Raw genomic sequence first — 24,797 nt, 5'->3', positions numbered from 1 at the left:
GGTGAATGCCAGTGACAGGCAGCAAGAGACTTACCCTGCTCAGTGCATGTAAAGGCCACATGTGGTTACTGTGCAGGAAGGCAGGGTGCACAGGCCCATTAGGAAGGCCGAGCACAGATTCATGGTTAAAGGAGCAGAGAGAAGTCTCTGTTCATCATGCCAAATGAATTCTATCATACTAATATGTTAATAAATCATGTCAAATAAAATGAAATATATGTGGTTTTTGGTAGGACTAGATGAAGCATTAAGAAAGTACCTATATCTACATATATAGGTAAGCGCACATGTATATATAATGTGCAATGTATCTTTATACCTTTTTTCTAAGAAAGCAATTTTCTGTTTCATTTCCCATCAAGGATATCCTTAAAATTATTCAGTGAGATTAAAACAATTTCGGGGTAGTTTCGGCTAAGATGGAGGCATAGGTAGAAACCCTTCACTTCCTTGCACAACCGAAAGGAGGGTAACAACCAACCTAAAATCACTAAACAACCAAAAGTGCCAGCAAATCAAACTGCATGGAACTCTGACAATGAAGGAATTAAAGAAATAGTCAACTAGACCAACCAGACTGGTAAGATGGATGGATGGGGAGAACCTGTGGCAAGGTGGTGGACCTCAGGGGCAAGGCTGACCAAACAGGAGACAGAAACTCGGAGCTGACTGTGGAGTATTGTGGGGGTTGCTGTGGTGGGAGGAACTCCCAGTCTCACACAAGAGTACGTTGGAAAGTGGGGCTAGACTTGAGCAGGTGAACTGCCGTGTTCCCTCTCTGGCCCCTCCCCCGCGGGCAGTGCTGCAGTGCAGCAAGGAGGGTTGTCGTGCCCTGGTCAATGCCTAAGGCCCCGCCCCCTTACAACCTAACAGGTGTGCTGAGACAAAGAAATAGGGCCCAAATGAAAGAACAGAGCAAAACTCCAGAAAGAGAGCTAAGTGATGAGGAGACAGACAACCTATACAAGAGAGATGTTAAAGCCCTGGTAATCAAAATGCTCAGAGAACTAATTGAGCTTGGTTGAGAAATGAAAGAACAAATGAAAGATACCAAAAGTGAAATAGAGCAAAATATTCAGGGAACCAACTGACAGGGAGAAAACTAGGATTCAAAGCAATGATTTAGAAAAAAAGGAAAAAATAAACATCCAACCAGAAGAGAATAAAGAAACAAAAATTCAAAAAAATGAAGAGAGGCTTAGGAACCTCTGGGACAACATTAAACATTCCAATATATGAATTACAGGGGTGCCAGAAGGATAAGAACAACAGCAAGAAATCAAAAACTTATTTGAACAGATATTTAATTTAAGGAGAACTTCCCCAATCCGTTAAAGGAAATAGACTTCCAGCAAGTCCTGGCAGCCCATAGAGTCCCAAAGAAGTTGGACCCAAAGAGGAACACACCAAGGCACATCATCATTAAGTTACCCAAGATTAAAGATAGAGAATCTTAAAAGCAGCAAGAGAAAAGGAGACAGTTACCTGAAAGGAGGTCCCATTGGGCTATCAGCTGATTTCTCAAAATAAACCTTGCAGGCAAGAAGGGGCTGGAAAGAAGTATTCCAAGTCATGAAAAGCAAGGACCCACATTCACAATTACTTTCTCCAGCAAAGCTATCATTTAGAATGGAAGGGCAGATAAAGTGCTTCCCAGATAAGGTCAAGTTAAAGGAGTTCATCATCACCAAGCCCTTATGATATGAAATGTTAAAGGGACTTATCTAGGAAAAAGAAGACCAAAAAATTATGAACAATAAAATGACAACAAATTAACCTAAAAAACCCAATAAAAACAAAAACTAAGCAAACAACCAGAATAGGAACAGAATCAGAGAAATGGACATCACATGGAGGGATTTCAGTGGGGAGGGGGAGGGGAGGAATAGGGGGGAAAGGTACAGGGAAGAAGAAACATAATTGGTAGGCATAAAACAGATAGGTAGATGTCAAAAAGGGTATAAGAAACAGAGAATTTAAAGAATTCATATATACAACCCATGGGCATGAACTAATGAGAGGAATGCTGGAGGGTTGGGGGGCATGGGGTGGATAAAGGGGGGAAAGTTGGGAAAACTGTAATAGCATAATCCCCCCAAATAAATAAATGACAGTTTCATCTTCCAGCAAAAGCTTTGTGCACTTTTCTGCTCTTCTCTAGGGTGTCAGTAGAGGGCAGCATATGGCCATTTTTAATACAGTGGTCAGCCCCTCAGTTTAGAGATAAAAGATAACGAGGGAGGGGCAAATTTTGCCTAGCTGTGCTTTAGAAGCACACAAATTTTCATTTCCACTGGATAGCTTTATTTTACTAGTAATAATATCTAAATTATGGATAGATCCATATACACAGAGACATTATTGGAGGCAGCTAATGAATTAAGAATTTTAGAATCTTCAATTCATACAATTAAACATGTAAATTCCATACACATACCTCCCGTTTTTCACTTTGTCTTTTATATTAGTTTGTTTTACCTAGACTGCAAAGTCAAGGATAAACAAATATTTGTGTCATTTTTACAGAAATAAATGTAACTGCTGAAAATATTCAGGTAGGAGTAATAATAATACCAATTTTCTTTTTAAAATATTGACAGGTACACATGTTCTGTAATTACAGACAGTTGAACTATATAGAAAAACCCAAAGAATAAGTGTAACTATTATGACTAATATCATTAGCAGACAGGTAAAAGAGAATAAAAAATGGAGTCTGAGCTCAATATCAATCCACAGGCATACAGGCTTTGTTTACGTCTTAGGAGAGCTGTCAATATCGATTTACTGAGGCCAGACCCTGAACACAGAACACCCCCTCCTCCATCACTACCACCCCACAGGCGGCCATGAGTAGCCTCTCGTTAGGGCAGAAGGATGCTGGCTGCCTAGAGGACTCACCCAGGGCCATGCAGGGATAAGCAAGCAGCTGCTGGGATCGCACTGGGCTCCACCTCTCCTCTTTCCTCTGTGCTAAGGACCCAAATCTTAGGCTCCAGGCCACATCCTCTGCAGTTTGGTTGTTCCTCATCCAGCTGTTTAACTTCTAACATGCATGCCTCATCTCCTTGGCTTCCGGTCACTCACTGAGCATTTGCGATGAATACTGTGTGTGTGTGCGTGTGTGTATGACACAGGTTTTAAGAGAAGTTAAATAAACTCCACATGTCACATTACATATAGGCCATCTTTGCCCTCAGTGCTGGTTTCTGAGGCAACTTTAGAGCAGAAGATGTCAGGGTCTGAGGTCTAGTCCTGAAGTGGGAACAGAGGAGTTAGTTAGAAGGAAGGTCTCAGATGCGGTAAGTTCCAGGAAAATTTCTAGCAGAAGGAGGCAGGACAGCCTGAGGGGAAGAGAGCAGGAGACAGGCCCACCAGGAGGGAGCAGGTAACTCAGACAAACAAGGCTCGGAGCTCCAAGGGGACCCTTGAGAACTGTGGGAAAACGAGGGGCGCTGGCTGCATTAGCAGCACCTGCCTCCTCTGTTACCTGACCCCTTGGTGGGGGGACAAGAAGACAGTGAAGGCCTGAGCTTCTAGGTGAACACTGCACAGAAAAGATGATCTGCCACCAAAAAGCCACCACCTGCTTCTGGATCAACCAGGACTCCTGGCCACTTCTGTCCAAGCCAAAGGGGAGAAGGTGCTGCAGACAGAGGGGCCTTCCCAATCGCCTGCAAGTCGCCCAGCCGAAAAGCCTGCGAAGAAACTGCCTCCGCTAATGATAAATGAATGGCATCTGGACAGGCCTATGTGGGGGGGAAGCACTTCTTTGCAACAAGAAGTGTGGATGGAATTTCATGAAACACTGTGTATTGGTTAGGTTAGCACTCTGGTGAGTCACTGTCATTTTCGGACAATGGAGTTCTACAAATTTTTGTGCAGAAAGGTTCTTATCTTCCTGTTTGCAGAGAGACCATCCTGGCAGCTTAACCTGTGCTACTACTCTTGTTAAGAAGATGTGTTTTTAATCCAGCATTATCAAAAAAGGCTACTTTTGTATTAGGAAAAATGAAGCTCACAGACCGAAAGCCACCTATCCTAGCTTACCCTGGACCTATCTGCCTGAAGTGGGCAGGGGGTGATAAGGAAGCTGCTAAGGTCCCAGGGGCTCCTTGGGAACTATCACTGAGTGTGCAGGGAAGGAGGACGGCCTTCCAAAGGAAAGGGCGCCAAAAGGAGATCATCTGTACCACCAGACATTCTTGCATCCTGGCCAGGAGACCTGACCCCCTTCGGACTGAATTCTCTTTCATTCTCTGCAAGTACAAAAACACCACTGAGGGGCCAGTCTCACATCACAGAGGAAAAGGACACTGCGTTTCCTTGAGTTTAGCTTCTTAAGCAAAATCTTCCGTGAATGATGCCATCCACCCATTAGACTGCATATTAACAGACTGCAGGGGAGGTCATCCCCAGGGAAATATCCGTCCTCACACGAAGGCTGCGGGCTACTAGAAAGCCGCATCTGATCCCGACTTCTGCTCTACTGAAAGAATTCCTGTTGCTGGAAGGAAGTTGAGGTAAGAAAAAGACAGCAGGAGCTGCTGTCTGCATCAGGCACTTTGCAACTTTGAGAGTGACAAACAAGAAAAAAGCTTCAGGCTCCTCACTTGGCTTAGGCAGAGGGTTGCACAGATGAAATACTTGGTATTTACTTGCTTTTTAAAAAAATATTTTATTTATTTATTTTTAGAGAGGAGGGGAAGGAGAGAAATATCAACGTATGGTTGCTTCTTGTGAGTCCCCTGCTGGGGACTGGCCTGCAACCCAGGCATGTGCCCTGACTGGGAATTGAACTGCTGTTGTGTGGTTCACAGGCCCACGCTCAATCCACTGAGCTACCCCAGCCAGGTTACTTGCTTTTTTTAAAAAAAGATTTTATTTTTTATTATCTTTTGTTTTTTTAAAGCTAATCTTCATTGTATTTTTCCCCCATTACCGGTCCTTTCTCCCCAGCAAGCACCACACTGCTGTCCATGTCCACGAGTCCTCTCTCCATTTCTGCCGGATCCCTCCACCCCAACTCCCCCCGCCGCTGTCATCCTGCTCTACAGCTATGAGTCTGTCCCTAACTGCATTTTTCTTAAATATGCAATTGCTTGGCATTTTATCTCACAGGTAACAACAAGCAGACTTCAGGCTTGGCTTGTGTTGTAAAACTCCAGAATGAATCCAAGTGAGGTCATGTGAATATTTTACTGTCAGCATGACTACTGGAAGTGTGGGAAGAAGAGACCGTGCCCCTGCCTGCCTTCTCCCGGAGCCCTTCCCAGCCCCGGGGCAGAAACCAGCAGTTTGCACAAACCTCGTCTTGAACTGCACTGGCCACTGCTTGTTTTCCCACGTGGGAAAGTAAGGGTGGAAAGGGCCATGCTGGCTTCTGGGCTTTTATCTCACAGCTGATAATCATCCATATTTACAATTTGCATTTTTAAAAAGCACGTGTTAGAAATGTTAATGATATTCCCATACAAAAATTAAAGTAAATCAAGATGAGTGCTTCCATAAGTCACACACAGTAATTACTAAGAAAACGTACAACTTTGCAGTTAAGTGGTGCTGTTTCAAATACAGGGGAACCCTTACATGGTGCTGTAATCTTAGTAACACCAAGTGGTGTGTAGTGTTCTCCCCCTCCCCCAGTGGCCACCCAGGGACAGTACCAGAAAGGACCAAACCCAGCCTCGTGAACCAAAACAAAATGAGCTAAATGCAGTTATCACCACCTCTTAGGAAATTACGAAATAACCACAAACCCGGCAGGACTGTATCTTTGTGCCGCTCACCAACCTACTGCCTGGCACACTGGTGGGTTTGCAATAAATACTGGTTAAATAATGGATATGACTAGTGACATCAACTTCTTAGGTCGGTAAAAAAGAAAGGTCTTTTCCACTTCACATTTTTATTCTGAACTGGAATTTTTAAAAATTGAGGTCCCTCAGAAGAGTTGAGAGCATCTGATTTCATTTGAAGTAATGGTGTAGGTTATCTACTGATTTTCTCTCCTTTTCCCGTCATTGTTCTGTTTCTCGAGCCCTGACAAGTGCCCTGCTCCCCGTTCCTCTGGCTGCTGCCTGGACAGAACCAGGGTTGAATTCTCACCTGATGAGAAAGCCATGGCTCTTTTGCCTCAGGGTCAGGTGGGGCGCCCCATCTTGAAGCTCACAGGCTCAGCACACATAGCACCCTGTCCAGAGGCCAGGGCTGGGCGAAGCTGATGGCAGTGAACTCACCAGGAGCCTCGCTAGGAAGGCAGCCCACCCCAGACCCCGCCCCAGACCCCGCCCCAGACCCCGCCCCAGACCACACCCCAGACCACGCCCCCGGCGCCTCCCATACACACCTTATCACCGTGGGGGTGATCTCCGCGCAGAAGAACACGCTTAGGCTTCCCACCGCATGGGAAGCAAACATGCCCACGATGGAGAATGCGATGGAGAATTTGTCCTTGACACTGTCACTCATACCTGAAGGACAATCAGAAGGGGATGCTGAGGAGGAGCAGAGGGAAGGGAAAAGGAAGCTAGCAAGGCCAGGGCAGAGCGAGCAGGGGGAGAGGGGCGGAGGGAGGCCTGGGGACACACGAAGGGTCTTCCCTCCTCCCCTCGCCCCAGTTTGAGGTGCAGCCCGGATGCTCGGTTCCCTCTGTATGTGGAGTATCACCTCCACGGGTGGGAGGTCAGACCCTCCTGGTAGTGGACTTAGCCCAGGGTCCTGCAGGTCCCTGTGGGTCTTGTATGTTAGAGCACACGCAGATTCCACCAGAATTCCTGAGGCCAAGAGCCAGCTTAGCCGGAAGGAAAGCTGGTGGTCTCTCTGTGCTGCAGCAACATCCATTCTGTCCCAGCCTTCCACAGTGGCTCCAGAGAAAGTTTCTGTGCTCCAGAGAGCCCTGGCTATTCAGGCCTCAGCTGTGTCCAGTCCAATACATGGGACAGGGTGTTTCAGGCTTGATTCGAAAGAACAAAATCTCAAATAACCCAAACAGAAAAATGTATGGGCCTGGAGGTAAAGGTCTCAACCAACCCAAGCATCTTGCAAATGGCACCAGAGTCTGACCTCGCACCAAGGTGGCATCTAGCACAGAGCAATAGCATGCTGTTGGGGGTCATACACTGAGCACAGCTCGGTTCCCTGCAAGGGTGCCTGTGGAGGGCCCTAGTAGCATGGGCTCAGGTCAGGCCAGGCACATGTGACCAGCAGCACTGAGTGGACGGTGGTGGCTCTGTGTCGCCATGGAGAAGAGCAGCGAGCTTGTGTGATTCACAAAGCGGGCAGCAGTCCCCCCAGGCAGCACAGCCAGCTGGGCTTCCCGCACTCCAGGGCTTTCTGATCTTGTCCAGGCACTGTGCCTAGGACACGCGACATGGGTGGCAGCTGAGGGCCTGTGCTGGCTGCTGGCTGCTGGTGCCGGGGGAAGAGGCAAGGGCATGCGTGCGAGCCTGGCACAAAGGGGAGAACCAGCCGCTCTTTCTAGAGGCGAGAGGGAGTAGAGAACACAGATGTGTGCTCATAGTGTCCAACCTACGGCCAACTTCAGCTGCAACTCTTGGAGGGCGAAGGAGGAGGAGAAACAGAAGAGAGGGAAACGGCAGGTCTGTGAGTGTTCGTGAAAACGCCCATTGGGATGCAACACCAAGAGGAGGAGGCTCACCGGCCCCAGTGGAGGGCTCACCTGAGTCTGGATGCTGGCTGTACTTTCCAATCACTGGGCAGCGGAGATGATGGCACCCACCCGGCCAAGTCCGAAGACAGTGGGAAAAGGGGAGAGAAAGAAAGCATTTTAGGTATGAACTGACCACTGTGTTTCCATGTGACTGGTATCTCAGTGAATCCCCTTCCAGGTCTGGGGCCAGTGTTAGAGAGACAGAGGAGACCTGTGGCCACAGTCCCAGCACTGGAATTAACACTCGACTAAACACACTCTTTTCATCTGGAAGGGCAGGCCTCAGATCCTGGGGAGAAAGAGGAGCCCCCCAGAACAGATGTTCTGGCACACCTTGCCACCTCAAGCCAAAGGGTTAGTTGCATTGTGTGCACAGTTATTCACTGCTGGCCTGGGCTCAAGGGACCAGCGGCACCATGGGGGCAGACCCAGCAGCCGGCATTTCTTACACTCTGAGCTCTGGTGATCCTCAGACTACTTGTCCTTTTCAGGAAGTTCCTGTGGTTTTCCTGCTCAGGGACAAAGAGCACTGTGACACCTCTGGGAGCTGCCACGCCCCTGCACATCTACTTGAACGTCCACTCGCAGAGGCTCCCTCGAAGGGCAGCTTGGGTAGCCCCAGCAGGGACAGAATGGTCAGGAGACAGACACCACTTATCCATTTCCTTGTCAGTCACGGCTGAAACAAAGGCCGGTCTCACGAGGGAGACGCAGGATGCATGATAACTTGCCCTTAGAAAAACGGCTCCTGAAGTTGAAACCAGCTCGTCTATAATCCTGTTTGTACAACAAGGCTGAAGAAGTGTGTTTTTTCAATTCTCTTCCTTCTGTTCTGGATGCTGACTCTTGTGCCTCAGCCACACCATGCAAACCTGAAATGCGAGGGCCTCTGTGCTGCCGCACAGCTCTGAGCCGGATCCTCCAGCTTGGGTTAGTGAAGGCAGGAGCAGTCGGTGGTCTCTGTGTCCCCATGGGGTCCGAGCTGGCCCCAGGAGGGCCCTTCCTGGGCAAGGAGGGCTCAGCTGCCCTGCTCATGCAGGTCCTGCTGTGAGCAGATCAGAGAATCCTGCAGCTTTTTCCGGGCAGAAAGGTGGGCGTTTGTTCATGAGGACCTCTTCTGAGTGTGCCTACTTATAGTGGAGGGGCTGCACAGATTCCATAGCTTTTCTTTACATTATTTTAAACATTTACTGAGAGATTCTTTGGCCCAAAGACAAGCTGATGAACCGGGGAATGTCTGCTGAAAAACAGTGTCCCAATGCAAGAATGTGAAGATTAATTTGCCCCTGAATTTCCCAAGGGAGAAACGAGTCCTCGGTTCTTCTCTGTCACGGGATGTGTCACAGAGAGAAAGTCTTGCTGTGAGAAAAGCCACGTCCACAGTGGTGCAGTCAGGAAAGCTCCGAGCTGGAGCCCCAGGGTTGGGTGGGGCGGGGAGGGGAGGAAAGGAGGTCACCATGCACCTTCCAGTTAGAGCTGTCCTTCCCAAACCATCTCCTCAAGGGTTGATTCCAGAATACCAGGTCACTGAAGACTGTTCTCAGGCTCATCCAGCCCTTTGTCACACACCCCACCCCCTAGCCCCACCTCTGGGCCCTGCTGCAGAGTCGGCCCCACTCCCGGCCCCACTCACAGTTGAGGAGCCCAAGCTGCAGCAGCGAGGCCAGGGCAGTGAGGATCATGAAGAGCAGCAGTCCTCCCCTGCGCCCCAGGAACCGGACCACCACGCACATGGCCAGGCAGGACGCCAGGGCAATGCTAGCCATGGTGTAGTAGTCAGCGTAGAAGTTCTCGAGGAGCGGCACCTTCACCTCATGGCCCATCATGCTCCTTGCGAAGCAGTGGTGGATTCCGTACCCTGTCAGCCTGTGGAGACACGCCGAGAGGGCCGTGAGTGGCATGCAGAGACAAGGGGCCGTGCCACACCCTGGGAGGTCACTGCATGCAACTCTGTATGTGATCAAAAGCACGCTGTCACCATCAAGGGAAGTGCAGCAGAGTGACATGCAGACAGCAGGGACGTGCCCCTCACTGGGCGGCCATGCCTTAGACAGAAAGGTATGACTAGATGGGAGTAAAGGGAACCCAGCACTGAAGACAACGTGCCCCCACATGTCAGCTTGTTTAATCCCACATTGGTGCTGGAAAAGCTACAGTCAGACCTAGCTCACAGGCGGGCAAATGGGCTGAGGGCATTCTGCAGCTGGCAAGTGACAAGCTGTAGCACACAATGGCCATCTGTGCGGTGTGCAGGGTCAGACGCCTGGCCTCCTGGGCTGTGGGTAGCTTGCTGGTGTCCCAGCTGCCCCGAGGCTGGGGGTGAAGTCCGTGTCTCCCAACATAGGTAACCTTCAGAGCACTGGTTAGGGAGCCCTGACAGGCTTATCAGACTTAATGAGGGCCTCTTGGCAAAGGTGGAGCCCTGGACAGGCCAGAGGGCCTGATCTGGTCACAATTCAAAGTCCAGCTGGGGAGGAGGGAAGTTCTGCCTGGCTGTCTCTCAGTGGCTCTTTTCCGGCCCCTCCCTGACCTCAGTCCAGATGTGTCCCCCTGGTGACTCACGAGTTCACACACAGGACCACGATGTTCTTCCACAGGTTCCGGGTCCCCACCATTTTCACGATGCAGACCTTCTTGGGTCTCCGGGAGAGCTCCTTCTCCAGCTCTGCAGAAAGAGAGAGCCGTGGCCTCTCGGTGAGGGCCTGCACAGGCGGTCTCCAAGGTAGCCCTGTCCCCTGAGTTCAGGCATCAGGAAGAGGGGAGAATGCTTCTGATTTGTTTTTCTCCTCTTTAAGCCAGGGGATAGAATCTGGCTACTATTGTAGGAAATGTGTTCAGACCCTGACTTTGCAGCTCAGATTTCCCCAGGGGTTTGAAGGGGGCCAGGGCATGCTGTCAGCACTCAGAGCCTCCACACTGTGGAGCCTCCCCTCGAACCAGGCAGACACAAAGAGCAGAGGCCACTCCACTCTGGCCGAGTACAGGACCGAGTGATGCTGTTCTAGGTTACTCAGCACTACCTGGGCCCTGGGCATATCAGGACAGTGCTTTCCTCACAAAGTCAGATCTGCCTGCATCACCCACTGCTCAGAGGCTGGGAGAAGCACACGCTGATATGCTCCTTAACTCTGGTGGCAGAACACACGATGGCTGTAGCCTCTCCTTCTGAAACTGCCCCTCAAGTGCACGCATCTTCAAAAGAGAAATAAGTGAAGGAATGGGTATGCTTATATGTGATTATACCTACCCTACGCGTGTGTGCTTTAGTTAACAGTCAAAAGTCTTTGGGAGCTGGACAGAACAGGTGATGTTTTGGCTGAAAGTGATGTTACCAGCTAGAAAGTGATGAGACAGTTTCTTGTGAGGCTCAGACTAGCTCTGAAAGCCACTCTGAAAGACTGATGGCTCTCCAAGGCCACATTACCAGGTTTAGTGAGTTTGCTGAAGTCCTGGGGCTGACTTAGCAATGTCACAGGGAAGATCAAAATAGGCAGTGCCTGGACCACCACGCATGTGGCCTCCTAGGGCCCTTCCTGCTCTCCTAGCTAGGCATGTCCTTGGTGAATAATTCCCTGCTCAAGAGCTATAAAAAAAAAAAAAAGACTTAACCAATCTGGTGGGTGGTCAGTGCTCTTTAAGATTGTTAAGGCCATGAAAACAAGCAAAGACTGAGAAACTGACAAGAGACCAGGGGGGACTGGGGAAATGGGTGACTGACCACCTTCCTAGATGAGACCCTGGACGGGGGAAGAGGCCCCAGTGGGGCAAACGGTGACATTCAGATAAAGGCTGGGGTTTGGTTAACGGCAGTGCCCCAGTGGCCATTTCTCACTTGTGATAAGTACCATGGAAATAATATCAGACATTAACAAGGGGGAAGACTGAGTCGCAGGTATTCTGAAATTCTGGACTATCTTCGCAACTTTACTCTAAGCCCAAAGTTATTCCAAAATTAGTTTACTGATTTTTTTTAAAGCAGTGGGGGTGGAAAGGTCCCCCTCTACTGAGGAGGTTTCTAGAGGTTAGAGGAACTGGCATTGCCTCGGAGGGACCTGGAGCAGCTCCCTCAGCACCGTGTTTGAGGAGTGCCCTCTCCACATCCCTACCCCTCACACCCTGCCTCTACCTACTTCTCTCCTCTTCTAGCTTCTTCCTGCCGTCCAATGGCAGGGGGGACACAAGCCTCATCAGTTACAGTTTGAAGGAAAATAGGTGCTGTAATCATACAGATTTAAGAATTTTTATTAAAAATCTTTTTGGAATCAGTGTCACCAGCTGGGGCATAGAAAGGAGAAGGAAGAAACCTTTCCTATGTCTGAGGGATACTATGCAATTCTTCTTCTTTCCCATATTCAGGTTCTAAGACTGAGGTCTGTGCATAAACCAGATGGCTGGCATTTAGGTTCTCTGTCCACAGACCATCTCCTGAGGTCTTCCTGACTTTTATGTTCCCCTCTGTAAAAACAGACTAACTTGACTTACAAACATACTTTCCCCATGGTTAAAAATCTAAAGAACTTTCAGACTTCTGGCCAAGATGGAGGCGTAGGAACACACACTTTGCCTCCTCACTCAACCAAAATAAGGACAACAACAATTTAGAAACAAAACAACAACCAGAACTGACAGAAAATTGAACTGTATGGAAGTCAGACAACCAAGGAGTTAAAAGATAGACACATTCTTCCAGACCAGTAGGAAGGGCAGAGTTGGGCAGCTGGGTGGAGAAGAATTGCAACACAGAAAGCGGTGGCACTGAGGGAGCAAGGCACACCAGGCGTGCAAGACAGCAGCTGGCAGACTGTGGGTGCGGGGTGGCAATGGACAGACCCAGTGAGGCGGCGGATTGTGAAGTGAGGCACTGTGCGCAAGGAGGCTGGCTGACCGGGTGGTCCCACATTCGTGCCCAGATAAACCAGATGAAACTGGGGAGCAAGACAGACCATGCAACCCAGAGCCCCAGTCCTGGGAAAAAAGGCTCAAAACACCTAATGAAAACGCCTGTGAGGGTCGAGGCTGGGAGAGACACCCAGCCTCATAGGAGACTTCACTGGAGAGACCCACAGGGTCCTAGAATGTACACAAACCCACCCGCACAGGAATCAGCACCAGAAGGGCCCAGTTTGCTTGGGGGAAGCGGTGGAGGGGATTGAGATCTGAAGGACAGTGGAGCAAACACTACTGTTCCCTCTTGGACCCACCCCCACATACAGTGTTGCAACCCAGCAACTAGGTTGCCCCACCTTGGTGAACACCTGAGGCTCTGCCCCTCATATATAACAGGCACGTCAATACAAAAAAAAAAAATTGGCTCAAACGGAAGAACAGATCAAAGTTCCACAGCAAATACAACTAAGCAACCAAGAGATAGCCAATCTATTATGTGCATAGTTCAAAGCACTGGTGATCAAGATGCTCACAGAATTGGTTGAATTTGGTCACAAATTCGATGAAAAAGTGAAGGCTATGTTAAGTGAAATCAAGGAAAATGTCAGGGAACCAATAGTGATGGGAAGAAAATTGGGACTCAAATCAATGGAGTGGACCAGAAGGAAGAAAGAAACAACCAAACAGAAAAGAATGAACAAACAAGAATTTTAAAACATTCTTGAGGCCTAGGAACCTCCAGGACATCTTTAAATGTTCCAACATCCGAATTATAGGGGTACCAGAAGGGAAAGAGGAAGAACAACAAGTGGAAAAGTTATTTAAACAAATAATAAAGGAGAACTTTCCCAATTTGGCAAAGGAAACAGACTTCCAGGAAATCCAGGAAGCTCAGAGAGTCCCAAAGAAGTTGGACCCAAGGAGGAACACACCAAGGCACATCATCATTACATTAGTCAAGATTAAAATGAAGGAGAAAATCCTAGAAGCAGCAAGAGAGAAGGGGACAGTCACCTACAAAGGAGTTCCCATCAGACTGTCAGCAGATTTCTCAAAAGAGACCTTACAAGCAAGAAGGGGCTGGAAAGAAGTATTCCAAGTCATGAAAAACAAGGACCTACATCCAAGGTTGATCTATCCAGCAAAGCTTTCATTTAGAATGGAAGGGCAGATGAAGTGCTTCTCAGATAAGGTCAAGTTAAAGGAGTTCATCATCACCAAGCCCTTATTATATGAAATGTTAAAGGGACTTATCAAAGAAAAAAAGAAAAAGATAAAAAACATGTATAGTAAAATGACAGCAAACTCACAGTTATTAACAACCACACCTAAAACAAAAGCAAACTAAGCAAACAACTAGAACAGGAACAGAACCACAGAAATGGAAATCACATGGAGGGTTATCAACAGGGGAGTGGGAGGATGAGAGAGGAGGAAAAGGTACAGAGAATAAGTAGCATAGATGGTAGGCAGAAAATAGGGGGAGGGCAAGAGTAGTGTGGGAAATGTAAAAGCTAAAGAACTTATGACACATGGACATGAACTAAAGGGGGGAATGTGGGTGGGAGGGGGTGTGCAGGGTGGAGGGCAATGAAGGGGGGGAATGGGACAACTGTAATAGTATAATCAATAAAATATATTTAAAAAAATCTAAAGAACTTTCAAAGAACATTACAAATATTCATTAAAAATAGGGTCAACATGTTGGACCCAGTGATCTGAGTATCTTCACGTTTGTAAAGCTCATCAGGAATCAACCATAAAGCTACAGTTGCTCACCACGCAAATGTTACAAGAAAAAATCTTAAATGTCCACTGGCATATTTATATAAGCTTAAAGGTTGTGTTTTTTTTTAATGTGGCCCAAACCTAACTTCTAACACATTATTACAAATAAATAGAGGTCTTAAAGAAGCTGTAGCAATTGCGATTGCAATCGCAGGGTTTTTAAAATAGCATTAAACCCTAGAGCCCCAAGTCTAAAAAATTGACTGCAGTCTACAGAGGTAACTTCATCATTCTAAATGGAATTAAATTAACCTGTCTGGGGCTAGTGATACTTTGTTTCTGTTGTACATGTCACCAGCCCATCAGCATGAAACTTCCTCAGCACTAGGTCTGTTCTTTTGGGATGAAAACCCAACAGCAGAGTTACAGGAACCATTAGATGACTTCTGAGACCCCTGAGGTAGCTGCACAGGTAATGGGAAGATGCCTTTGCATGTCTCTGGCCACCGCACAGAAATCTCAGGGACATTCCAAAGCCACCCATGGGGAAATAGCAGGAGGGAAAGGGGCACTGAGAGTCAGCCAGGCCCTGACAACTGTTAAAGAAATTCCCCTCCCTGGTCCTCACCAAAGCTCTTCAACCCTCTTGATTTAGAGCTATTAGAAACATTTCAAAACAAAAAACAAGTAGAGCCAAGTTAGAAATTGTCCATTCAAGCCTCCTACTTAAGCAGCCAGGCAGCGCCTGCTCGCCATTCTGCAACCCTGTTCTGCCCCTGTGCCCTTACCTTTCTGCTAATTCCTGTGATGCACAGCCAGAGGGCGCTGGTCTGGCTGGGCAGGGTCTCCTTCCCTGACTTGGGGTGCAGCAGGGGGTCGGGGGGCGGGGCCTGACAGAACAGGCTGAGTCCAAGCTTCGTGGGAATTCTTGCTGACATTCCCTGGGAAAGTTACTTAGTTGCTCTTTGTCTCAGTTTCTCATCTGTTAGATGGGACAATGCCCCAACCTCGGACTACTGGTATGAGAACCAAACGAAAGAAATAGCAAAGCCCTGTGTGGACCTCAGTGCTCCTGCTGACCCAGTCTGTCCCAGCTTCTCTGCACTGACTGCAAGAGGGAAGGTGTCCCCTGAAGACATAGTGGAAGTGTCACGACCTCTTCACGGTTTAGAGATCCAGGTGAAGGGCCGACCTCTGCTTCCCAAGAACAGCAGAGGGTGAAGACAGTGCCACAGCACTCAAGGCCCACTGCAGGGACACAGGACAACACACATGGAGGTTAACCTGCGTTCACTTGGATGGGGGTGGCACATAAACTGGCTTTTTGCTTTTATACTTGGGTACACTGCAAACACAGTCCTGGTAAAACTGGAAAAACATCAGTTATGGAAATGGAAAACAAGAAAAGACCAAAAAAGAAGGGGGGTCAGGAGGAGAGTGCAAAAAGGTGGAAGAAAAGGAGAAGGAGCAGCAGCAGCAGCAGCAGCCACCCCCACAAGACTCATCACAAAATGCACTGAAAGCTCCTGGGAAGTGTCTCTGAGACCCCCGGTGAGCCCACCTTCGGAAGTGCCTGCTGTCTCTCTGATGTGTGGCCCTCAACCCTCAGGTAAAGATTTAAAAACGGTGGCACTTGGCCAATTGAAGAGGTTTGCTTCAGAGTCAAGTAACAGTTGAGAGTGTCTACAGGGATGTCACCTCAGACGGTCCACTCTCCAAAAGCTATCCAAGCTCCTTACCAGTGACCTGACCCTTGACCTCTGTAACACCCTCTCACGCGTGTGGCTCCAGTGAGCAAAGCCTCCTGCCCGGGGAAGGAGGAGGAGCACATGCCACGGTGGCGAGATGCTGGGTTCTAAGGTCAACCATAGTTTCTTCACTTGCCAGTGGTGTGACTTTCAATAGGTTACCTATTGTTGAGGACCCTGAGGTGGCCTGATACACGGCCTCTCTTTTCACTGCGGGTTCCAAACAGATGGCCAAGACTGAGCGAGGCGGGTAAGGACAGAATCCGTGCTGTCACTGGGAAGAGCCTGGGGGTGAGACTCTAGCATTTTGCAGATTCTCCTGCCCATCCTGGCAAGTCTGGGCCAGACCGGGTTCTCCCAGGTGCTTCCCAGAGAGGGCCCGATGTAGAAGAAAAGGAGGGGTCGAGTTCATTCTCCCTCCTCTGGGTGGGCTCCTTCCAGGTGGAGGGGAGCACTGCCTCCAACAGGCGGCCTCCCGGGGCCCCATTTCCTCACAGGTACAGCAGGGACGGCCTGACTACCGGTCTCCTCAGGCTCTGATGAGGATCCAATGCCCCTAAAGCGTTTCACCCCAGGCCTCGTGGGGTCACTGCCCTGTGACTGCCAGTGTTGCTATTATTAGGAACATGGTGTTGGGCTCTTACTCCAAGATTTCTCTGTGCAGTGGGCTGCAGTATACGTGACCCCATTTGAAACCTGCAGACCCTACTCCCGCATTAAATGTTCAAACTCTTGGGAATTAGGAGACAAGGAGAGGTGTCAGCATTCGGACACGTCATGTGACACTAAGGACTGCAGGAATGCTACTGTGAGAAGGAGACTCCAAAGCGGATCCAAATGTCTATGATAATTCAGCTGCCAATTCCAACAAGAAAATCTACCATATTCAGTGACAAACAAAATGTTTTTTAAAGAGGAAAGGGCATGGAAAACTTTGGAACGTCAGGTTTTCTTCTAGGCTGAATCCAAGGTCAGGATGCACAGACAGGGGCGGGAGCTCCCCTACACTCACGTACTGACAGCCATACCTGAAGTCCTCATCTACCTAGAGGCAACATACACAGCGACTGCAGCTGACTCCCGGGAGAAATTGTCCTACTGCTGCCTGACCACAGCAGACCACGTTTCACTGGATATTTGTGGAATGCCTGCTAGGAGGCAGGCCTTCTGCTAGTGCTGGAAAACAGTGCAACCAGGCTCTGCAGACAGGGTGACAGGCCCTAAGGGGCCACGCAAACCACTGGTCACAGCTGGATGCTGGCAGCAGGGTCCAGGGCCTGCGGCTGTGATGGTGCACCACTGCAGAGCTGGCCTGGGCCCAGGGAATCTGGCTAACCTGGTCTCCAAGGAGCTGGCCAAAGCAGAGCGAGGCTGAGGGCAGGGAAATGGAGTGGAAAAGCCCTGTGGACAGGAAGCACCTGGCGCTTTCTGAGAGCCCAATAAAGGCCGGGGCATCTGTAAGAGGTAGGCAGGGGTGAGACAGGGTCTCAGAGCAGCTGAAGGACTTGGGGACCTAGTTGATGGGCCCTGGGAAGCCACTGAAGAGTGTCTGAGCAGGTAATGATGTCAGGGGAAGAAGGGTGGCAGCGAGGAGGGAGTCAAGACAGGTAAGAGGCAAAGTAGGACACCAAGGTGTTGGCAGGTGGCTTAGGTGAAGTGGTGGGAAGAAGACTCCAAGCAGAAAAACAAGTCCCGCCCAGGCAAGTTTAAAGTGGCCGATTCTGATGAAATAGACACCTGTCTTCCCGAAGACAGGGCCCGCTCCTGCCACGGTGCGATCATCAGTACGTCTGACAGCTGGGAGTGAACAGGATCTGGAGGCAGAAAAGGGGGTGTCCCCTGGAGAAGGGCGCCTCTCCCGAGTGGGGGTGCTGCCACGCATGCCAGCTCCCTCCCCCAGCCTCCTGCTGGGGCACCAGCATAAAAATATATGCCGGCAAAACTCATATGCAAAGAAAGGGGGAAAAGATTTAATACCACTTTCAAAAATGGGAGGGAAATGAATGACTGTAATTTGGATTGAGAAAACAAGCTTTTCCAGGACAATATTTTAACCTGAAAGAAGTGGAGCATGTGATTTAATTAAGGAAATGCCAGAAACAAATTACACTGAAAGACTTAAGACCATTAACCACCTAAATCAGCAAACATGGCCCAAAAGGAGAAAAATTAATTCAAGTCTCAGAGCTGGCCCTCATCTCTCAGAAGCAGCATAAGAAAGTCATTTCTGTTGGAATTCTTGGGTTCAAGTCCCAGCTCAACTACTCACTAGATGTGTGACCTCCCTCAAGACACTTAAACTCCTCTGTGCCTCAGTTTCCTCACCTGCAAATGTAGATAATTATAGTACCTCCCTCAGCAAACTCAACTTGGGGAGAAATATAAGTTAATAAATGTCAAGCAGTTATTAATATTAGGATTAATATTGGGATGAAATATTAGATATTCCATGGACCCGGACTCCTGTCTGGAAATACTTCATTTTTCTACTTCCTCAGTTGCCCCACAAATAGGTCATGACAGATGTAGACAATGGCGGCTCCCTGCAGACCGTGTTTGGGATAGAGAGGCAGTGAAGGCCAGCTGTACCCCCAGCCCGCGTTCTGCCAGCATTCAAACCTGGCGGGTAGGCGGGCAGGGGGCAGGGCTGTGTGCCAGACTCTGGCTTTTGCACCCCTCCCAAATGTTCCCTTGACAACCAGGTGCACACGAAGCTCATGTCTCACTCCTGGTTTGGACAGGCTACGTGGGGCCCACAGTGGGTCAGACTTAGTTGGGAAAAATCCAACACCTACAGAATAGAGAGGATTTCAATTCACTCAGGTTCCCAGCCTGGCTACAGACCAACTGCTACAGGAAATTAAACAGCTGGCTAGGGCAGCTGCTTGGTAAAACCAAATCATCCCCAGCAGCAGGGAACGGTTCTGTGACTCGGCCTGGGGCTAAACAGCCTCTCCCAGGGCCGAGTGGGCCACTGGGCTGTACTCACCAGGCATCACGCCTTTGATGTCACTCTCAGGGCTCATGCAGTTCTTCTGCGTGAAGTGCAGGATCAACTTCTTCGCAGACTCAAACTGCTGGGTGGCCATCAGCCACCGGAGGGACTCGGGGAATACCCTTCAAAGACATAAAAGGAATCAGTGAAGGCCTTTGATTCTGGGGGGCAGCAAGGAGTTCAGTTTCTGTCCCCAGCAGGTGAACTTGGCAGGAGGTACCACCTTCAGTTTCTGCCCTGGTGCTGGGGAGACCCATAAATGCTCAGGACTCTCATGAGCCCAATTAGAGGCAACAGACTATGGGTGCTGTAGTGTTGCTGATTTTCTTTTAGAAAATATAAAAATTGTGATTTTTAAATGTGGCAGAAAGGAATAATATCCTACCAACTTTGTTAAGAAATCAGTGTATGTATAAAATGCTTTAAAAAATAGCCACCTATTTCTTTTCCTTTTTCTCTATTTTTAGAGAGAGGGGAAGGGAGAGAGAAAGAGGAGAGAAACATCAATGTGTGGTTGCCTCTCGGGTGCCCCCTACTGGGACCTGGTCTGCAACCCAGGCACGTGCCTTGACTGGGAATCAAACCTGTGACCCTTTGGTTTGCAGGCCAGCACTTAATCCACTGAGCCATCATTTGACCATCCGGGGCCAAATTCTTCTCCTTCTTCATTAAAAAAATTTTTTTTTGTTTATCTAGCCTGGCTGTGTAGCTCAGTGGACTGAGTACCAGCCTGTGAACTGAAGGGTCGCAGGTTCCATTCCTGGTCAGGACACATGCCTGGGTTGCGGACCAGGTCCCTGGTGGGGGGCGTGTGGGAGGCAACCACACATTGATGTTTCTCTCCCTCTCTTTTTCCCTCCCTTCCCCTCTCTCTAAAAATAAAAAAGAAAAATCCTTTAAAAATTTTTGTTTATCTACTTTAGAAGGGAGAGAGAGAGAGATAGGGAGAGAAATCAATGTGTGAGAAATACAGTGAACTCTCACCTCTCACGTGCCCCCCCCACTGGGGATCTGGCTCACAACCCAGGCACGTGCCCTGACCAGGAATCAAACCGGCGACCCCTCAGTTGGCAGGCCAGTGTTCAGTTTGTGGAGCCACATCAGCCAGGGCTAAAAATAACCATGTATTTCTAAACCATGTCTAAGCAATTTGTTGAAGGGCTGCATTTGTTATATTTTGTCACGAAAAAAACAAATGTTAATAGGGTAATTTTAAGTTAAAAAATGCCCCAATACTAGCAACCTGACAGTTGTTTTCAGTTCTTGAAGGTCTGAAGATTGGCTTCCACAGGACTTACCCACAGAATTCATTTTATCTTACTAACTATAAGATGAAAGTCTAATCCCCCAGAGATGATGCCATAACACACAGCAGTTTCCAAGTTTTGGTAGCAACAGATTCCTTGTTTGTTGGCTTTTAGGATAAAATTGTGTGAGGAGAGCTGACAGAAAAAGCCAGGGTTTTCTTATCCGTGCACTTTATAAGTTTATGTTTATGACAATATGAGCAAGTCAAAGAGAACAGTGCTCCTGTTTGGAGCAGGGGTTGCCTCACTTAATCTGAAAGTCCAAAGTGTCAGTATTGTAGATTTTGTAGAGCCATGTGTACTCAGCCCTAACTCCTCAACTCTGCCTGGTGTGCAAACAGCCAGAGAACATGCTCAGGGATGGGTGTGGCTGTGCACCTTTAGAATTTCATTATAAAATGGGTGGCACCCCTGACTGGGAGAAGCAAATATATAGAAATCAAACTTAAGAATGATCATATTTGCCTTTGTCAGCCCAGAGCTTTAGTCATCACTGTATTTACTTTGGTTATATAGTATCAGGGGTCATGACTGGCTATAGTAAGAAGTTTTCATTGTAACCACCCAACACCTGCCTTGTAAGCTCAGGAGAGTCTCAAGAGAGGCTGGAAAAAGTTACCAGTGAATAATTTTATTTCAAAGTCACTTCACTAATAAAATCTAGTAACTGCACTCTCTCTTACCTATTTGAACAAATATCAGGTTTCTACTTGCCTGTAACTGCATTTTGCAGAAACAGCCAGGCAGAGTCCCACTGAATGTGGGGGTACATTGGGATGATCTGATCTGAATGGTAATTCATACTGGAGACCTGGGGAACGTCCTGAACAATGGGAGAGCCACCCCTGCACAGCCGCACGTCGGGATGGGATGGGAGGTCCGCGGGCCGGCCCAGTGGAGGCACTGCCCCGCCCTTTGAGACAGGACCAGGAAGTCTCATGTCTTTTCATCTGGGAGCCCAGCTGTGAAGCCACTAAAGCATACATTACAAATTGTAGGCATTCATTATAAAAAAGTAGTCAAAGTTAATGTTTGTTTTGCTGGCCTGTAGTTTTTACAAATTAATTTTGTGTACTACAATTCAAGCAAAGAGAAACAGAATATATTGTAACTGACATCAATATAGATGTTAATATAGATATTAACATATTGCCATGTTTTTATCAGATTTTTTCTTTATAATGAAATAATTTAACATAAACACCAACCTCTTTAGCACTCATCAAATTATTTCCATCTTTCTGATCAATTTGGGGTTAGTGTAGTGTCATTTTCTAATTTCTTGACATGGACACATAGATCATTAACTTTAGTTCTTCTTTTCTAATATATGCATTTCAGGCTTTGAGTTTTTATCCAGTTATTCACTTAGTTACATTTCACGAGTTTTGATACGCAGTTCCAAACATACAGGTTTTGAGATGGGGGGAATGGTGAGGCTGCAATCTTGTTTCATTAATTTTTAATTTTGTTAAAAATGATCATAAAACACAGTCTGCATTCCTGGCTTTTTTGGGGCCCCTTGGGCCTGGCTCTGTGACACAGGCCGCCTGGCTTCCCTTTGTTCACACGAGGTTCTGTGGCAACTGTGAAACCTGGCTGCTCCTTGCGTTGTGCTTTCTCCCCTCTAATCTGTGTGATCAAGTTGAGCCTGAGAAGCTGGTCACTCTGCCCCTCTGACTGCAGATTTTAGGTCCTGATTTGGGCAGAACCCTCTGCAAATGGGCTGCTTGGAGCAGCAGGCCCCATGGCGGGTGGTGGGCAGGACTGTAGGTTTTGATCAGAGGCTAAAGAGACTCGGGCCAATCGAGAAGCGTCACCAGCTTCAGGGAGCTCCACATGATGTCCCACCTTCCAGCGCACATGACTGGGTCACCGCAGCAGTGCAGAGCCCCGCTGGCTACACCTGGTTGTGGCCCGTGCATGGGACCAGGGAGCCACTAGGTCCAGGGTGTGCTGTGCGGTGGGGGTGGCACGTGCAGCCACAGTGTGGACGCAGTGCAGAGCTGCTGCCTTCTTCCCCGAGACACTTCCATGAGCAGTTCAAACATGCTTTGCCACTGCAGGAGAACCGTTTTAAAAGGTCTCTGAGAAAACCAGGGTGCATGTTAATCTGACAGACCACATTATTCTGCAGGGGGTCTCTGAAGTATAAAATGTGATATAGAAAATGGGGACATTCTGAGTCTTTTAAAAGTAATTTAAAATAACATGTCAAACGTTTATGGAACAAACTCCACAGCAGAAAATGAATTTTGAAAATTAAGACCATAAACAAATAGAATGCAAGTGGAGAACAAAGCCCAGAGGACAGAAGACAACAGGGTGGCGGCCCTAACTCCACTTCCACCTGGGGTCAGGGTGAGAGGGTGGGACCCCAGGTGCCCAGGGCCACAGGCACAGGGGGAGGAGACAAACAAGGGAACATCATCCACAGGAAGACATCAGGTTTTCAGGTCCCCAGCAAGCTGAAGTCTGTCTTCCTCCTCGATTTAGCCTGAAGCTTTTTCTACAGCGTGGGGGCTGGGTGGGGAGAAACACAGTGAGGGGCTCACTAGGAGCAGTCTGGACCCCTGAGTAGGAAGTGACAGCTCCAGGAAAATACAGAGCCACGTGGGTTTAGTGTCATTTTGTCTTCGAAGTAAAGCCATGCATTATGGATAAAAGGCAGACATTTTTGTTATTGAAATCCCATCGGTCTGGGTATTACATCCCAGCAAGGACAGCCTCACAGCCACGAGGCTGGAGGCTCGTGGACCCACAAAGCCCGTGCCCTTCAGGAGCTGAGTCTTCTTTCCCCAGGTCTGCAGACCTCAGACGGAGCCCAGAGTCATCCCCGGGGAAGCCTGGTGTGCGGCCTGGAGGTTGGGCCTGCCGGCCTCAGGGACGCTGCACTCACTGCTCCCCACTGGCCTGATGCCCTTATCACTTGTTTTCTTACCCCCAAGTTGTGCCTAAGGACAACAGAGTCTGTATAAATAAAACTTGATAAAAATAAACACCCTTATGAGAAATGACAGTGAACAAGTTCCTTCCTAGAGAACCTCTGAGATCACAAAGCCTGTAGAAAGGCTTTCAAGGGGGCACCATTCACAAACACACAGCGTGATCCTGGGGCTCCAGAAGTGGGTGTGGCCCCCTTCAGAGCTCAAACATTATTTTGCTCACCAAATTATTATTATTTTTCTAATTTTCACTGAGCACTGTCACTGCAAATACATCCTTGACCTCAAGGAATATAAGAATTCTGTAGCAGGTGATCTCTGAGAATAAAAGTAATCTTCCTGTCCCCCACCCCAAGTGATTTGGATAGAGGCCCGCAAAGAATGGGATACAATGGGGGCAAAAGAGAGTGGGTGGTTCTGGGATGGGTGGTATAGGGGGGCCGGGGAAGGCTCTGTGGAGGGGGTGCACGCTCAGGCTGTGCGGTAGACGGCAGGTGTTGGTCACACGGAGCATGTCATGGGGTGTATGTGGAAACAGGACCCTGAGGAGAGGCCGAGGGCCAGGAAACAGCATGCTGTGTCTGGGGGGCTGCAAGGTGGTAACTCCAGATGCCACCCATGAGATGAGACGAGGGGGGAGAGACAGGACTCAGGGAGCCAAGGACACTGCACATTATGGAGTCTAGTGTGCAGCACCCACCTGACTAGAACGAACTGACGTGGAGAAGCAGGGCTCCCCTAGAAGATTAGGGCACACGCTAATGGGTGACTCCTGTCAGTCACACATCCCCATCTCTGTGGCAGACCGCCCTGCAAGCTCTTCCCCACAACTGGATTTACGATCACCAGACACTCTTCTACATGTTTCCCGTGGGTTAGACTCTCTCAAGCTTGTTATATGGTAGTAATATTGTCCCTGTTTCATAGATGGGAAAACTCAGGCACAGAAAGTGTAAGGTCATAGTCCAGATTCCAAGGCTGTTAAATGCGGCTGGATTTGAACTCAGTCTGACTGAGAAGCCCACATCCTTCCCCTCAGTGGACAAAGAAACAAACCCCACATGCCTGCATGGTACTCAGATGACTGAAGTTCGGGAGGTACTGTTGTAGCCATGCTTCCTTGAATGTTCCAGAGTGCCACAAGCCTAAAGTATACATATGGAATACTGCAGTTTTACTATGCCCTCCATGTATTTAAATTTGCTACAGAGTCATAAAGAATGCAGTGAAAATAGCCTAAGAAAGCCCAGAGACGGCTATTCTCCTTTTGATAATGTACAGTGTGGCCACTTCAGAATATTTAATGAAATCTCTCCTGACAAGTAATACTATAACATGCAAATGAAAAATCCAGCCAATGGCCCAGGATCTGGGAGGAACTGAGATGAACCTCAGAGAAATCGATCATTTTCAACGCAAATAAAAGCATGATAGGGAGTTGGAGGCCGTATCTGCCTGGTACATGCTCACATGTGGATGGTGAGAAAGTGAAGTGAGGATGACTCCTGCAATGAC

The 24,797-nt window shown here is 48.4% G+C and overlaps 1 protein-coding gene across 4 annotated transcripts in view; it reads right to left on the bottom strand.

Moving 5' to 3' along the window:
- Positions 1 to 24,797, bottom strand: part of SLC22A23 (solute carrier family 22 member 23) — a 188,127-nt gene that overhangs the window by 7,644 nt on the left and 155,686 nt on the right. For all 4 annotated transcript variants that reach the window (XM_053664087.1, XM_053664088.1, XM_053664089.1 and 1 more), the window contains 5 exons: positions 19,025 to 19,152; positions 10,235 to 10,337; positions 9,306 to 9,538; positions 7,682 to 7,714; positions 6,350 to 6,473 (listed from right to left, as the gene is read on the bottom strand). In XM_053664087.1, coding sequence (XP_053520062.1) covers positions 6,350 to 6,473; positions 7,682 to 7,714; positions 9,306 to 9,538; positions 10,235 to 10,337; positions 19,025 to 19,152 — 621 coding nt within the window. The remainder of the gene's footprint in view (positions 1 to 6,349; positions 6,474 to 7,681; positions 7,715 to 9,305; positions 9,539 to 10,234; positions 10,338 to 19,024; positions 19,153 to 24,797) is intronic.

Source organism: Artibeus jamaicensis, unplaced genomic scaffold (genome assembly GCF_021234435.1).
Source record: "Artibeus jamaicensis isolate MK-2021 breed Jamaican fruit bat unplaced genomic scaffold, CSHL_Jam_final contig_335, whole genome shotgun sequence".
NCBI lineage: Eukaryota > Metazoa > Chordata > Mammalia > Chiroptera > Phyllostomidae > Artibeus > Artibeus jamaicensis.
Note: the sequence above shows the minus strand (reverse complement) of the source record. Positions and strands in the feature narration are given on the sequence as shown.